The sequence below is a fragment of the Antedon mediterranea genome, chromosome 3 (assembly GCF_964355755.1).
Source record: "Antedon mediterranea chromosome 3, ecAntMedi1.1, whole genome shotgun sequence".
Classification (NCBI taxonomy): domain Eukaryota; kingdom Metazoa; phylum Echinodermata; class Crinoidea; order Comatulida; family Antedonidae; genus Antedon; species Antedon mediterranea.
This window is the reverse complement of record NC_092672.1, coordinates 34,021,365-34,036,613: the sequence shown is the minus strand read 5'-3', so window position 1 is coordinate 34,036,613 and position 15,249 is coordinate 34,021,365. Positions and strand designations below refer to the sequence as shown.

General features: G+C 30.6%; 1 protein-coding gene across 1 annotated transcript; it reads left to right on the top strand.

The window, feature by feature from the left end:
• Positions 1-7,258: 7,258 nt before the first annotated feature.
• On the top strand, positions 7,259-15,216 carry LOC140045302 (THO complex subunit 5 homolog). The gene is made up of 14 exons (XM_072090147.1): positions 7,259-7,446; positions 7,797-7,928; positions 8,252-8,466; positions 9,092-9,238; positions 9,515-9,629; positions 10,177-10,309; positions 10,724-10,839; positions 11,010-11,109; positions 11,402-11,501; positions 12,259-12,360; positions 12,614-12,828; positions 13,058-13,365; positions 13,475-13,665; positions 14,038-15,216. The coding sequence occupies exons 1-14, from the start codon at positions 7,315-7,317 to the stop codon at positions 14,102-14,104; spliced, it is 2,073 nt and encodes a 690-aa protein (XP_071946248.1). The 5' UTR covers positions 7,259-7,314; the 3' UTR covers positions 14,105-15,216.
• Positions 15,217-15,249: the final 33 nt, after the last annotated feature.

Below are 15,249 nucleotides of genomic sequence, written 5' to 3'. Positions count from 1 at the left end.
GATAAAACATAGCAATTTAGCACTGTGTTTTACTATAACCAATTTGGTTAGAGTAAAGCACAATGATAAAGAATAGGAAACATTTAATAACATGATAAATGACATTCACATAGCAATTTAGCACTCTGTTTTACTATAACCAATCAGATTAGAGTAAAACACAATGATAAAGAATAGGAAACATTTAATAATATGATATATAACATTTACATAGCAATTTAGCACTGTGTTTTACTATAACCAATTTGATTAGAGTAAAACTCAACGATAAAGAATAGGAAACATTTAATAACATGATAAATTACATTTACATAGCAATTTATCACTGTGTTTTACTATAACCAATTTGGTTAGAGTAAAACACAATGATAAAGAATAGGAATTTAATAATATGATAATAACATTTACATAGCAATTTAGCACTGTGTTTTACTATAACCAATTTGGTTATGGTAAAGCACAATGATAAAGAATAGGAAACATTTAAAAATATGATAAATGACATTCACATAGCAATTTAGCACTGTGTTTTACTATACCAATTTGATTAGAGTAAAACACAATGATAAAGAATATGAAACATTTAATAATATGATAAATTGCTAGCACTGTGTTTTACTATACCAATTTAGTTTTGGATAAAGAATATGAATTTAAAGAATGGATATAATATGATATGATACAATATGATTTTCTCCCAATTAGTAAGACATTTTGGAATACTGCGTGCGTAGTGCACCTAACAAGATCATGTTCGCTATTTAAAACTCACATTTTAAAACCGTAAACGCATAAATTTGCGGACATACTCGTAAAACACACTTCCAGAGATTTAATAATTTTAACAGTACTACAAAATCCATAATATAAAGTAGTATAGATTTGTACAAAAAGAGCAGAACAATTAAATTAACTGTCATTACATCTACTGAACTGTCTCATTACATCTACTGAAAAATTCATCGCGATGAATTTATTTATAATACACCAATCAGATCACACGCAATTAGTATGGAATGCCAGTTTAGGCGATGATAAAATCGCGTCGATGATGCAATGAAAATTGCGTCGATGTGATGAAAATTGCGTCGATGAATATAGTATTGATGTAATGATGTGATGAACATTGCGTCGATGAAAATTGCGTCGATGTAATGAAAATTGCGTTAATGTGATGAAAATTGCGTTAATGTGATGAAAATTGCGTCGATGAAAATTGCGTCGATGAAAACTGCATCGATGAAAACTGCATCGATGAAAAAAAAAAATAATTTTCATCGATGCAGTTTTCATCGATGAAAATTTCGATCTCCCTGCCGGTATGATTTGAATATGATGTCATGGATGCTGGACATCTGGATTTTATGTACTGAACTGGTGGATTAACGGAAGCAATTAGCTAGAAGATATAATGTGTCCGAAAGGACAATAATGGATCCATTGCTAAAATGTGTTGACAATAAATCACTAAAATGTTAATCAGTGCATATATTTCAACATTGTTTTAGTGCGCGATCACTGTGCGCTTGTCTATAACGCGCGCTAGCGCAAGCGGTAAACATGTTTATCATATCAAAATATTCAGAAACCGTCAATTTTTAGCAACATAATAACATTATTAACATCATTATTAACATCATCATTTACTTTACTAGTAGTCATTTTCATCATTGATTGAATTAAAACCATTTGGAATTTTCATAATCAATTAAATTCATCACATCAATTTTCATCGATGCAGTTTTCATCGACGCAATTTTCATCGATGCAGTTTTCATCGACGCAATTTTCATCGACGCAATTTTCATCGATGCAATTTTCATCGACGCAATGTAAATTGCCTCGACGCAATCTACATTGCATCGACGCAATCTACATTGCGTCGATGCAATTTTCATCGACGCAATTTCATCATCGACGCAATTTTTATCATCGCCAAAAACTTGTGTAAAACGGCGTTCCATAAGTGACGAATCGCATATTCGCCGTTTATTGTTGAGGCGCGTAAACAGTGTACGCAATGCACGTTTTCTTCCCATGACGAGACGAATCGATATTCGACTCTTCGTGTGACGAATAATCACCAAATTATAATTAATATAATTAATTAATGAAATAAGATACGCAGTTGATGTTTGCATCAATTGTTCTTTAGAATAAATACTTTCGAAATACAAAACAAAAAATGTGTGGTGAGTGACGATATGTTCAATCATGGACCTATAAATTACTAATTTATAGGTCCATGATTCAATATCTGTAGCTTCAATTCAAACATAATGTAACAGAAAATTCGAAGCGTAAAAAACGTTCGTTTACACAACACTTTTTTTTATACTTTATTATTGATTATTATATTATACAGGAATACTATTTATTTCCTCATTTCTACCCAAGAATAAACAATTTTTGGATACAAAAACTTTATGTGAATTACATTACCAAAATATTAAAATGAGGATAAAAAAACATCGCGTAAAATACTCGTACTCAAAAGCTTCTGAAATTTGTAGATATATGTCATGAAAAAGAAATTTGACATTCCCAATAATTTTTTTTGGCAAAAATGTAATATATGAAACATACAATTTACATAGTTTATCATTGTTTTTTATTAGAACCAATATGGTTACACAGTTAAACATAGTGATAAAGAATAGATACTTGTTAGGTTACTACCCTACCCTCTAGTTTGAAGCGACATTATAAATTCATCGAGAAAAAAAACGTATCGTATTCAGAAACGTTTAACATTTTGTATAGATATGTTCAATAAGACAAAACAAATTATAAATTTCAAGACAAATCGATGATTTCCATTATTTGCATTTCAAAAAATTCACACTTATGAAAGACCATACATTTTCAACATTTCCTTTTTTCTGTGTACCGAGTTTAGAAACTTTTTGAATACCAGACGTATTTTTTTGTGATGCTTTTTCATTTGAATTGTAGTATAAAATGTCATTGAAACGAGATAAAAATCATACAAGACATGTTATAATAGGTTGCTCTATATACATAACAAAATTAGTTCTTTTTTTTGGTAAGAATCGCCAATGAAGTAGAAAGTTATTTCAGATGTAGTGTGCATTTATACGTCATTAATAGTAGGCCTAAAATATAATATTAAATATTATAAAGAATATCAAACATTTTATGTTATGAAAAATAAAATTGACATATAAGTTTATCATTGTGTTTTACTATAACCATTTTGGTTAAAAGTTAAACACAGTGAGTGATAAAGAATAGAACTGTTTTAGTTTATTTAACCCTAACCCTAGTTTGAAGCGATCACATATTTAATATTCATCGCTAAAAATACGTATCGTCTTGAAAAACGTTTGATATTTGGTAGATATGTTCAATATAGGTTCTTACATCTATAATGCAAAAGAAATATCCTAATAGTTTTATTTTGATTTCTGAGAATCATCAATGAAGTAAAAATGTGTTGGAAATGTATTGTCTTTCATAAGTGTAAATGTTTAGAAATGCAAATTATTAAAATCACGAATTTGTCTTGAAACTTTTATTTTTTGTTTGTTTTATAGACGTAAGAACCTATTGAACATATTTACCAAATTTCAAATGTTACTGAATACGATACGTATTTTTTCGCGATGAATTAAGTATGTGATCGCTTCAAACTAGGGTTAGAGTTATATAACCTAAAACAGTGTCTATTCTTTATCATTGTGTTTAACTGTGTAACCAAATTGGTTCTGTAAAACAAGATGATAAACTATGTAACTTGTATTTATTATTATTACATTATATGTATCCTATAATGTAATATGAAAAATAAAATGTACATAGTTTATCATTGTGTTGTACTAAAACCAATTTGGTTAAAAGTTAAACACAGTGTTAAAGAATGAACTGTTAGGTTATTTAACCCTAACCCTAGTTTGAAGCGATCACATGCTTAATTCATCGATAAAAATATGTATCGTCTTAAAAAACGTTTGAAATTTGGTACATGTTCAATATAGGTTCTTACATCTATAATGTAAAAGAAATATCATAATTTGTTTTATTTTGATTTCTGGGAATCATCAATGAAGTAAAAATGTGTTGGAAAATGTATGGTATTTCATAAGTGTACATTTTTAGAAATGCAAATTATTAAAATCACGAATTTTTTGTGAAATTTATATTTTTTGTTTGTTTTATAGACGTAAGAACCTATTAAACATATCTAACAAATTTCAAAAGTTTCTAAATACGATACGTACTTTTTCGCGATGAATTTATTATGTCGCTTCAAACTAGGGTTAGGGTTATATAACCTAAAACAGTATCTATTCTTTATCACTGTGTTTAACTGTGTCACCAAATTGGTTCTGTAAAACAAGATGATAAACTATGTAACTTGTATTTATTATATTATTACATTATATGTATCCTATTCTTTTCATAACGTTTAGATAATAAGATATGTTTAATATAATATTTTGCTATGTAAATAATATCATATAATAAATGTTTCATTATCATTGTGTTTTACTGTAACCAAATTGGCTATAGTAAAACACAATACTAAATTTGTATGTAAATGTATCATATTATTATATGTTTCCTATTCTTAATTTGTGTTTTACTGTATCCAGCACAGTGCTAAATATCATTTATCATAGTTAAAATGTTTTACTCTAACCAAATTGGTTATAGTAAAACACAGTGATAAATTACTATGTAAATGTCATTTATCATATTATTAAATGTTTCATATTCTTTATCATTGTGCTTTACTCTAATCAAATTGGTTATAGTAAAACACAGTGCTAAATTTATATGTGAATGTCATTTATCATGTTATTAAATGTTTCCTATTCTTAATCATTGTGTTTTACTCTAACCAAATTGGTTATAGTAAAACACAGTGCTAAATTGCTATGTAATGACATTTATCATATTATTAAATGTTTCCTATTCTATATCATTGTGCTTTACCATAACCAAATTGGTTATAGTAAAACATTGTGCTAAATTGCTAGCTATGTAAATAATCATTATTATTAAATGTTTCCTATTCTTTGTCATTGTGTTTTACTCTAACCAAATTGGTTATAGTAAAACACAGTGCTAAATTGCTATGTAAATAATCATTATTATTAAATGTTTCCTATTCTATATCATTGTGCTTTACCATAACCAAATTGGTTATAGTAAAACACAGTGATAAATTGCTATGTAAATGTCATTTATCCTATTATTAAATGTTTCCTATTCTTTATCATTATGTTTTACTTTAACCAAATTGGTTATAGTAAAACACAGTGCTAAATTGCTATGTAAATGTCATTTATCATATTATTAAATGTTTCCTATTCTATATCATTGTGCTTTACCATAACCAAATTGGTTATAGTAAAACACAGTGATAAATTGCTATGTAAATGTCATTTATCATATTATTAAATGTTTCCTATTCTATATCATTGTGTTTTACTATAACCAAATTGGTTATAGTAAATCACAGTGCTAAATTGCTATGTAAATAATCATTATTATTAAATATTTCCTATTCTTTATCATTCTGCTTTACTTTAACCAAATTGGTTATAGTAAAACACAGTGCTAAATTGCTATGTAAATGTCATTTATCATATTATTAAGTGTTTCCTATTCTTTATCATTGTGTTTTACTTTAACCAAATTGGTTATAGTAAAACACAGTGCTAAATTGCTATGTAAATGTCATTTATCAAATTATTAAATGTTTCCTATTCTATATCATTGTGTTTTACTCTAACCAAATTGGTTATAGTAAAACACAGTGCTAAATTGCTATGTGAATGTCATATATCATATTATTAAATGTTTCCTATTCTTTATCATTGTGTTTTACTATAACCAAATTGGTTATAGTAAAACACAGTGCTAAATTGCTATGTAAATAATCATTATTATTAAATGTTTCCTATTCTTTATCATTGTGTTTTACTCTAACCAAATTGGTTATAGTAAAACACAGTGATAAATTGCTATGTAAATGTCATTTATCATATTATTAAATGTTTCCTATTCTATATCATTGTGTTTTACTATAACCAAATTGGTTATAGTAAAACACAGTGCTAAATTGCTATGTAAATAATCATTATTATTAAATATTTCCTATTCTTTATCATTGTGTTTTACTCTAACCAAATTGGTTATAGTAAAACACAGTGCTAAATTGCTATGTAAATGTCATATATCATATTATTAAATTCCTATTCTTTATCATTCTGCTTTACTTTAACCAAATGGGTTATAGTAAAACACAGTGCTAAATTGCTATGTAAATGTCATTTATCATTATTATTAAATATTTCCTATTCTTTATCATTCTGTTTTACTCTAACCAAATTGGTTATAGTAAAACACAGTGCTAAATTGCTATGTAAATGTCATATATCATATTATTAAATTCCTATTCTTTATCATTCTGCTTTACTTTAACTAAATGGGTTATAGTAAAACACAGTGCTAAATTGCTATGTAAATGTCATTTATCATTATTATTAAATATTTCCTATTCTTTATCATTCTGTTTTACTCTAACCAAATTGGTTATAGTAAAACACAGTGCTAAATTGCTATGTAAATGTCATATATCATATTAATAAATTCCTATTCTTTATCATTCTGCTTTACTTTAACCAAATTGGTTATAGTAAAACACAGTGCTAAATTGCTATGTAAATGACATTTATCATATTATTAAATGTTTCCTATTCTTTATCATTGTGTTTTACTCTAACCAAATTGGTTATTGTAAAACACAGTATATTTTACCTCAACAACATCGCCGCAAAATTGTTTATACGTTTATTTTGATTGGCTAACTAAAGTACGGTCTAATGAATATTGATATCAGAAGATTCCCTAGCTTAGTGAAAAAGTTTTATTACCAAAAATATGCTGATTACGTCACTACCGGAAGTTGTAGTCTAGCATGATGCAGACGCAATTGATTATGTACGTTTGTTAAACATATAAAAAGCTGTAAATTACCACAAAACGACAATAGGAAAGAATTCAAAGAAATGCCCTACGTGTTCAAAATCATTGTTTTAATATAGTCTGTATGTATAACTAACAATTGACCTTGTGGAAGAGCGTATAAATTTAATTTAAAGTAAAACATGATTTACTCGCCAATTTGGTATTGGATATATAGCTCAGCCTGGATGAAAAAAATGTCCCTCCAGAGAGGGCAGTATTGAAGAACGTGGTTTACTCACTCATGCATAACGTTCAATTTCTTTTATTTTAACAACCGGCCGTTGCTGCTTCTTTTTGGTGGGTAAAAAGGCGAAAATGTCTGAAAAAAAGAAAAGGAGAATTGTAGAAGCGAGTAGTGAAAGTACTAGATCCGTCGTTATTTCTGGTTCTTCAAAAGAATCCAAGAAAATTAAGCGTTCAACCTCAAGTGATCAAACAAAACAACAGGTAAGCCAAGCAGCAGCAGCAGTAGACTAGCGAGTTGATGAGATACAGGCGCGCTAGCTTTAGCTGGCCTCTACCAGTCTAGACTCGAAGTACAGTATCATAAATAGGCTAGCTAGGCCTAGCTCTTTTTTTTATAGTAAGCCTAATCAGCTTAGGCCTAGGCCCTGAATCAGCATACAAAACAAAAAACAAGATTAATAGTAATACTTACTATCTATAATAGTTGTGTTTTATTTGATTTAAATATTAGTAGTAGAAGTACTAGGCCAAGTAGTACGTGTCTAGTAGTAGGCCTATTTATTATCTATATTATTTTAACAAACAGAGAGTGTCATTCTATATTTTTTCAGGTACATCATGAGGAAGTGGAAGTTGAACTGCGTGATCCACAAAAAGACTTGGAATTCTTTCAATCAAACTGTCAGGAACTTCGCAATATCATGAAAGACATATATGAAATGAAAACTGGTAGCTCTGCAAATGTAAATTGGGTTCTTTTAATAAAAAAAAAATAGAAACTTTCAAAACAACTTAACTTTTTTGTTTTGATTAAATTAAATCAGAGAAGAGTAAATTAATCTTCCTTGATTAAACACAGTGCACAGATATGCACACTTCCATAAATTGTCCAATCATATACACTTATTTCAACAAACTATATCATTGCATCTTGTATGTACACAAAGCAGTAAAATGATTCTTTCAAGCATTTAAGATTATTAAGTTCAAAGTTCCTATTTTGACTTCTAGATATAAACCTAAAAAAACAACAGATTAACATTAACGGATGCAATTTTTTTGATAGGTAACAGAAAAGATAACTGAGAAACGAATGGAGGCTGTTTTACATTTCATTGCCATGAAGAAGTTGAACCGCTTAGCTCATATTCACAACAAAAAGGCACGAGATTCGACGGAGGAGGCCAAAGAGAAAGTTGATGTCCTTCATCTGCAACTACAGAACCTTCTGTATGAAGTCATGCACCTTCAGAAGGAGATTACAAAGTGTTTGGAGTTTAAGTAAGACAACACAAGCTTTATATCTTAAGCTCTGTCTACACTATCAAACTTTATGCGACAAAAAATGTGATGTGCCCATATATGGACATGATGATGCCATATGATGAACTACCATCCCTTTGGACACATCACACTTTTTTTTGTCAGACTAGTTCGATAGTGTGACAGAGCTGATACTCCCTATAGACGACACTTTCCTGTGAAACCAACAAGGGCCAATATAGGTTTTAACACTGCGAGAATCCCCTATTCAGGTACACCCATATTAAGGAGACATTTTGTTTTTTCCTTAAGGTATCCAGGTTGACCAACTAGCATAGGTGTTTAGCACCTGTTTGGTCTTTCCGTGCCTCCTTTTATAATTGTTTTGTCTTCTTTGTTATGTATATGGCAGAAATTGAATAAATAAATAAATAAAAAAAAAATAATGAGGATTCTACTGTAGATACAACAATAAAAAATATATCATATAAAAGGGTAATATTTACTACTGTCCTTTTCTGATGTAACCCCACCCAGGCTGAGTATAAACCCACTAGAATAATTTCATGTCAAAGTATCTTTGTGTGAAAAACAATAGTTTATCATTTCTATAATAAAAAAAAATGTTTTGGGTTTTTTTCAGATCAACAGATGAAGATATTGAACTAGTAGATGTGGATGATTTTTATCACGAAGCCCCAAAAGAAGTTTCAAACCCAAATATCACTAAAGCGGATATCCATTCCCAAAGACTTGCCAGATTGGATTGGGAATTACAACAAAGAAAGAGGTATTTTGCCAAAGAAAGAAGAACATTGCCAAGTCACAATCTGTTAAAACACTAATATTCAAGATTCAGAACATTTACTGTATTCCTCCTACAAGAAGAAATTATATAAAAAACAAATAAAATATGTTATTAAAATATCTAAAATATAATGGTTTAATTAAGATATAAAAATTAGGGAAACACACCCAATTACCGAAAATTAAGTTGGGCACACCCTAGTACAACACCCTAGTACATCCATTTGTAACTGATACTTATTTTCCTGCTTTTTATCAGTTTGTCTGAGAAATTCAAAGAATTTCAGGAAAAGAAGAATGAAATAGTAAAAGAAATTGAACAAAAGAAAGAATATCTTGAGAGCCTACAGCCAATGCTGGATACTATTTTACAGGTAACATCATTCTTTAGTGTTTGCATTTGTAATGCAGTAAAATGTTTAAAGCTCCTGTCTACACTATCAAACTTTATGTGACAAAAAAATGTGATGTGCACATATATGGACATGATGATGTCATATCACTACCTTATTTGTTCTACTATTTTGTGCTAGCTATTTATTCCTGTCGTGGTCCAGGTGTGTGTCTCAAGTGGGCCAGTGTAATTTAATACTGTCATCTTTTATTAAAGATACATTGTCCTAAAAACATTAAAATCAGACTAAAATGTTTTCTCATCTAAAATGACAAAATAAATTGTCAAATTCAACCAAAAACTCATTGCCAATGTGACCATTTTTTTGCTTTAAATTAGTTTTTTCAGGTAAATAATTTTTTTTCCATTGAAATTTTTGTTCAAAGTGAATAACTATTATGTGACATTAAAATGACATATTCAACAACAAAAATTAAAAAAATTTTTTTTTTAGAGGACAATACATCTTTAACCAAGTACAATATTAGTAGGATATTAAACAAGTGCAATATTTATTATTATTTCAGTCAACATTGCCAGTGCAGGAGTACTTGTCAATGCCATTGGAGTCAATACGATCACAGCATCAGATGGCTAAGCTTCTACCAAGACCTTTGTATATTTTGTATGTACAGGCTAATGCTTATCATGAAGCATGTGGTAAGAACTTTAAACATGCAACAATATGAATGTTCTGCTTTTGTAGCATTTATCGCCTTTAAAAAAAATATCATTAGAAATTTGTTGTATAACACATACCAAATACTACAAACACTATTATATTCAATATCCTAACAATATATACTGTAGATTATCTATACAACTACATAACTCAAATAACTAATATTATTAACAAACCCCTTTTTTCTGATAATTATACCATCTAAAGCTCTGTCTACACTATCAAACTAGTTTGAAAAAAAAGTTTGATGTGCCCAAATATGGTAGTGATAAGCTTAAATATGGTAGGGATATGACATCACCATGTCCATATATGTGCACGTCACATTTTTTGTCACATAAAGTTTGATAGGGTAGACAGAGCTTTACACATTTTGTATTATTTCTTTTTAGATGAAAATATTTCATTAAAGATTGAAGGCGACAAAGAAAGTGCACTTTCTGACGAGACTGCTACTCCTGATTTAGATTCAGACAGTGATTCTGACAATGAGGAATTATCCAAATCTGTACGTATAATGTTTTATTTACAAAAATCATTTAAATCCCATTTGATCTATAGGAGTATTTTGACAACATCCTTCACTTAGGAGGGGCATCTTTAAAGGGTGAGATACCAAACATAAATATTGTTTTACTTTACAATACAATAACAATTTGTTTGTTTTTCCTAAAACAGAAAAGAAGAAGAAAAACAATTGGAAATGTAATGGAAGAGAAGAGACAGAAGACATTAAGGAAACATCCACTTTCTGTTGTCATGACGATTAAATGTAAAGGTTAGACTAACATTTGACTTACCTAATAAATTTATATATAGCAGAGATGTAGCTTACTAAAAAGTAATATTACTTTTAACAAAATATTGGACTGATTTCTTTTTTTTTATTCAATATCACTATCGCAGCCGAAGCTGAATTACTGTGTATTTACATTAAAATGTATAAAACGATAAAAGTATTTAAAACGGTAAAAATTATACATCCGGGAAATAAACGGGGAAAAAAAACAAACGGATAAGTAAAAAAAAATATTTAAAAAATAAAACGTACTGTATACATTTGTTTTCAGATGACGTTACATTAATCCTAACATTTAGTTATTTGTCAGTCCTGCAAATTACAACTGTAATGATCAACATGCAATGTGGCACAAATGCTTCAAATTCAAGGTAAGTTTCTATGTTTGGGTTACATGGGTTTCTTGCGACTGTAGAGTAGGTACAAGACTAAATCCGAATATACACTAAGAGAATTTGTTCAAGCGAATCGACAACGTCGGCTTATACGCATGCGTAGAGAGGGATTTGTGAGATGGAAGCATGAATACGCATTCGTATGACCGGACGCTTTCGATTCGCGCGAACAAATTCGCATAGTGGAAAATCTGGTAAAATTGTAGTTATTTTCATGTCATTCGGTTAATGCAAGGCAAATCTAGCAACATGACAATGAGCTTGCCTTTCCAAGATAGGAAATTGTAACAGTCCTTTGTTTTTATGTCTGGCTGCGACAAATACCAACAGTACTGTATACATATTCTCTGTGGCGAGCGATGACTGATCATGTCGCAGCCACAAATAAACCCTTTGATCTCCAGAGCTCAGCATCCTGTTAGATTGCCTTGGTTAAATGGTACAATCCATGAACCCCTTCTTTGGTGGAGTGTTTGATTGGTACTTGTATTGTACCTTATGAGGATGGTGTTCGATGGATGTTAGTTAATTAAGGTACTCATTGACTAACAACACCACATTTGTTATGTACTCCTTTGCATGCAAGTGATCCATTTTGATATTACACAAACTCACTGCATTTTAGATCTCATGATTAAGCCCATTCACCCAGACTTAACCCCATGGGCTTATATCTCAGTCATTACAGCATTTAATCATATTAACACATATTCTGTTATTTTTTACTTTTCAGTGATATTCTGAGCACCAACACACTCCTGAAAGGTCTATTTCCTGGTGACCACGGTACTGAATCACCAAATCCTGCTAACTATTACCAATTAAACAAACTAGGGTAAGTTAATAATGTAAGCTTCTTGTTATCACAGGTTGCTTCTTCTGGAATTCCCCTTTTCAGTTAGGGGAACAATGGCAAAATCAGCACTGTGGTCATGTTATAAGAGTTTTCAAAACAATATAGATTATCTGATAAAACTCCTAGAAAGTAGGAAGCTTTTTGCCATTTTTCCATTGACTGTTTTCTTTAATTGATAAACAATCAATCAATTTAATCTTATGATTATATCATTTCTTTACATTTATTGCAGATTAAATTCATTGAGTTCATTCATCAGTGTCATTGGGCATCCATATCGTTGGGTGCAACATCTTTGTGGTCTTGATTTCCTGGAAACTGATGGCGAAAGAAATGATGTTAAACCAGCGTCATCAATCAGCGTAAGCCACATAGAATCCACCATCAACGCCATAAAGAGAAGGATTGCTGCTAGGCTAGCACTGAACAAACAACTTGCAGCCCTTGGTAGGTTTGTTTCTTGTAATTTGAGTAGTGAAACTGTACCTTATGCTTGCCTTCCAATCCCAATGTCCGGGGTCAATCCTTGCCTAGTGATATGACATCATCATGGGCACATCACATTTTGTTTTCACATAAAGTTTGATAGTGTAGACAGAGCTTTATATTTCTATGAGCCATGCCTTTTTTTATTAAAATAATTAGATTTTAACTAAATTGGTTTCTTTTTGTTTAGAGCGCCGTAACATCACAGTACCCAGCAGTTGCCAGTCACTATTCCCAGCTAAAATATCATCTAAACTTGTCTCGTGGAAGTTAATAACATCTGAAGATTTCCAAGCCCTACCATTTACCCAAGATGTGAATGAAAAGATTGCACCAAAGGAGTTAAACATGTTCTTTATGGCTATAATTGAACAAGGTTCAGCTAGGTTGAAGGCTGCTGTCATCCTAGGCCTAGACTATCCAATAAAAGTGCCCTATTTTGTCCTGAATTTGTCTTGGAAAGGAGAGCATTACGCTGGAAATAATAATGCTATCAGGGTATGTAGATTATTAAAATATTTCTCTTCACTTTATTTTTTAAAGCTAAGCTAAATGCTAGCATTAAACTTAATGAGATAATGATTATAATCACAAAATTATTTTTTAGGATATGGAGAGTGAGGTCAATGTATTCTACAAGGAATTTGCTGTAGAAAAATCATGTGATCATATTCTATCCAATCAGCTGCAGCGTCTCTTGATGTGTTTAGATGTTTATGTGGAGACTGAATCTGCAGCCAAGGGTAGAGAAGGACCGATTGAATTTGCCAAGGAGAAGATGTTTCCTAGACTGTCAAGGTAATAAACAAAAATTGTTCAAACATGGTGTAAAGCTCTGTGTACACTATCAAACAAAAAAGTGTGACATGCCCAAATATGTAGTGATATGACATCATCGTGTCCCTATATGGGCACATCACATTTTCTTGTCACATAAAGTTTGATAGTGTAGACAGAACTTTACCCAAGTTCTGAATGGCATCAATCCGTATGCTGGAATTCATACTAAACATAGACAGAGCTTTGTATTTTGTTACTGTAAAACCAAATTTAACATGAAGGTTAACATGATCAATCCCAAAATTTAATTATATATTTAGTCTAAGCAGTCTATTAATAAAACAAAACATCACTTTTATTAAATTTAAAAAGCATTTTATTCTTTTTCAGGGGAAAAGATCGTCAAAAGCCTTTTAATTACAAGAATCAGTTTGGTTACTTTACCTTCCGCACATGATCTGGTTGAAATAAACAAAGAGAACATGTTGTTTCAAGAACTCCAGCTTCTGACTGCTTTATAATTGAAAGCTGTGATGTGTCTATGCCGCTATTTTATTGTTTGTGAAATATTGCAATGACAGTAGTTATAAGTTTCTATAATTTAAAATTCACGATATATGTATGTATTATACACAATATAAAATGAACAGAAAGGCATAGAAATATCATATTTACCTTGATTACATAACAACCCGCACAAAATAAACATACAGGTTTAATATACCAAACTGGTTGTCCTGCCCACCAACATGCTAATATTAGACTGCATCATTCGTCTGGCCAAACACTTTTCATAGGCATCTAACAGCGAGCACAAACTCGCCAATTACAGGATGGATAAACTATTTTCTTATTTATCGTGCTTATAAACTAAGTTTCATTTGAGGATTAAGGACGGAGGTGAAAGAGACATGAGTTACAATCCTGGCACTAGGTCAAGATCGAACCCTGGACCTTGGATTGGAAAGCAAGCAAGTTAATAAAGCTACACAATAATTGATTACATACATCACATTTCGACAAGTTACCAAGAAAACTAATAAAGAAACCACAATCACAACTACTAGTGTAGTATTATTACATAAATATTTTATTTTCTAGCGACACAATATTCAAATGTTGGATGCAATACATTATGTTTTACATTCTCTTTAAAACTTTGTCTCTTTAAAACTTTGTGTTTTTAAAGTATGGAATTAAGTGGAACAGCACAACTTAACGCACCATGAAATGAAAAGATAACTGAAATATGTTTTGCTTTCAAAATAGTGGTCTGTATGTTTGAACTTGTGCATAATAGCATACTGGCACAGATATACTTTAAAATACATTTTATATAAGCTTGCACTGGCGTAACGGTTATGAACACTCACTGGCTAAACCCAGGGGCCCTGAAACTTATGGGAGCCCCTGAGCAGTGTTCAGATGAAAAAATGCATTAAAATATGTCGAAAATAGCTAAAAACACCCAATGCCAATAGAGGGTCACTTGGGGTTCATAAACCAGGGGTGTTGGGCCTCTGCGTTACGCCGCTGTAGGCTTGGCTATATAAAAGTATTAAATATTGATTTTGTCAATTGATACATTTTTGTTGTTATATA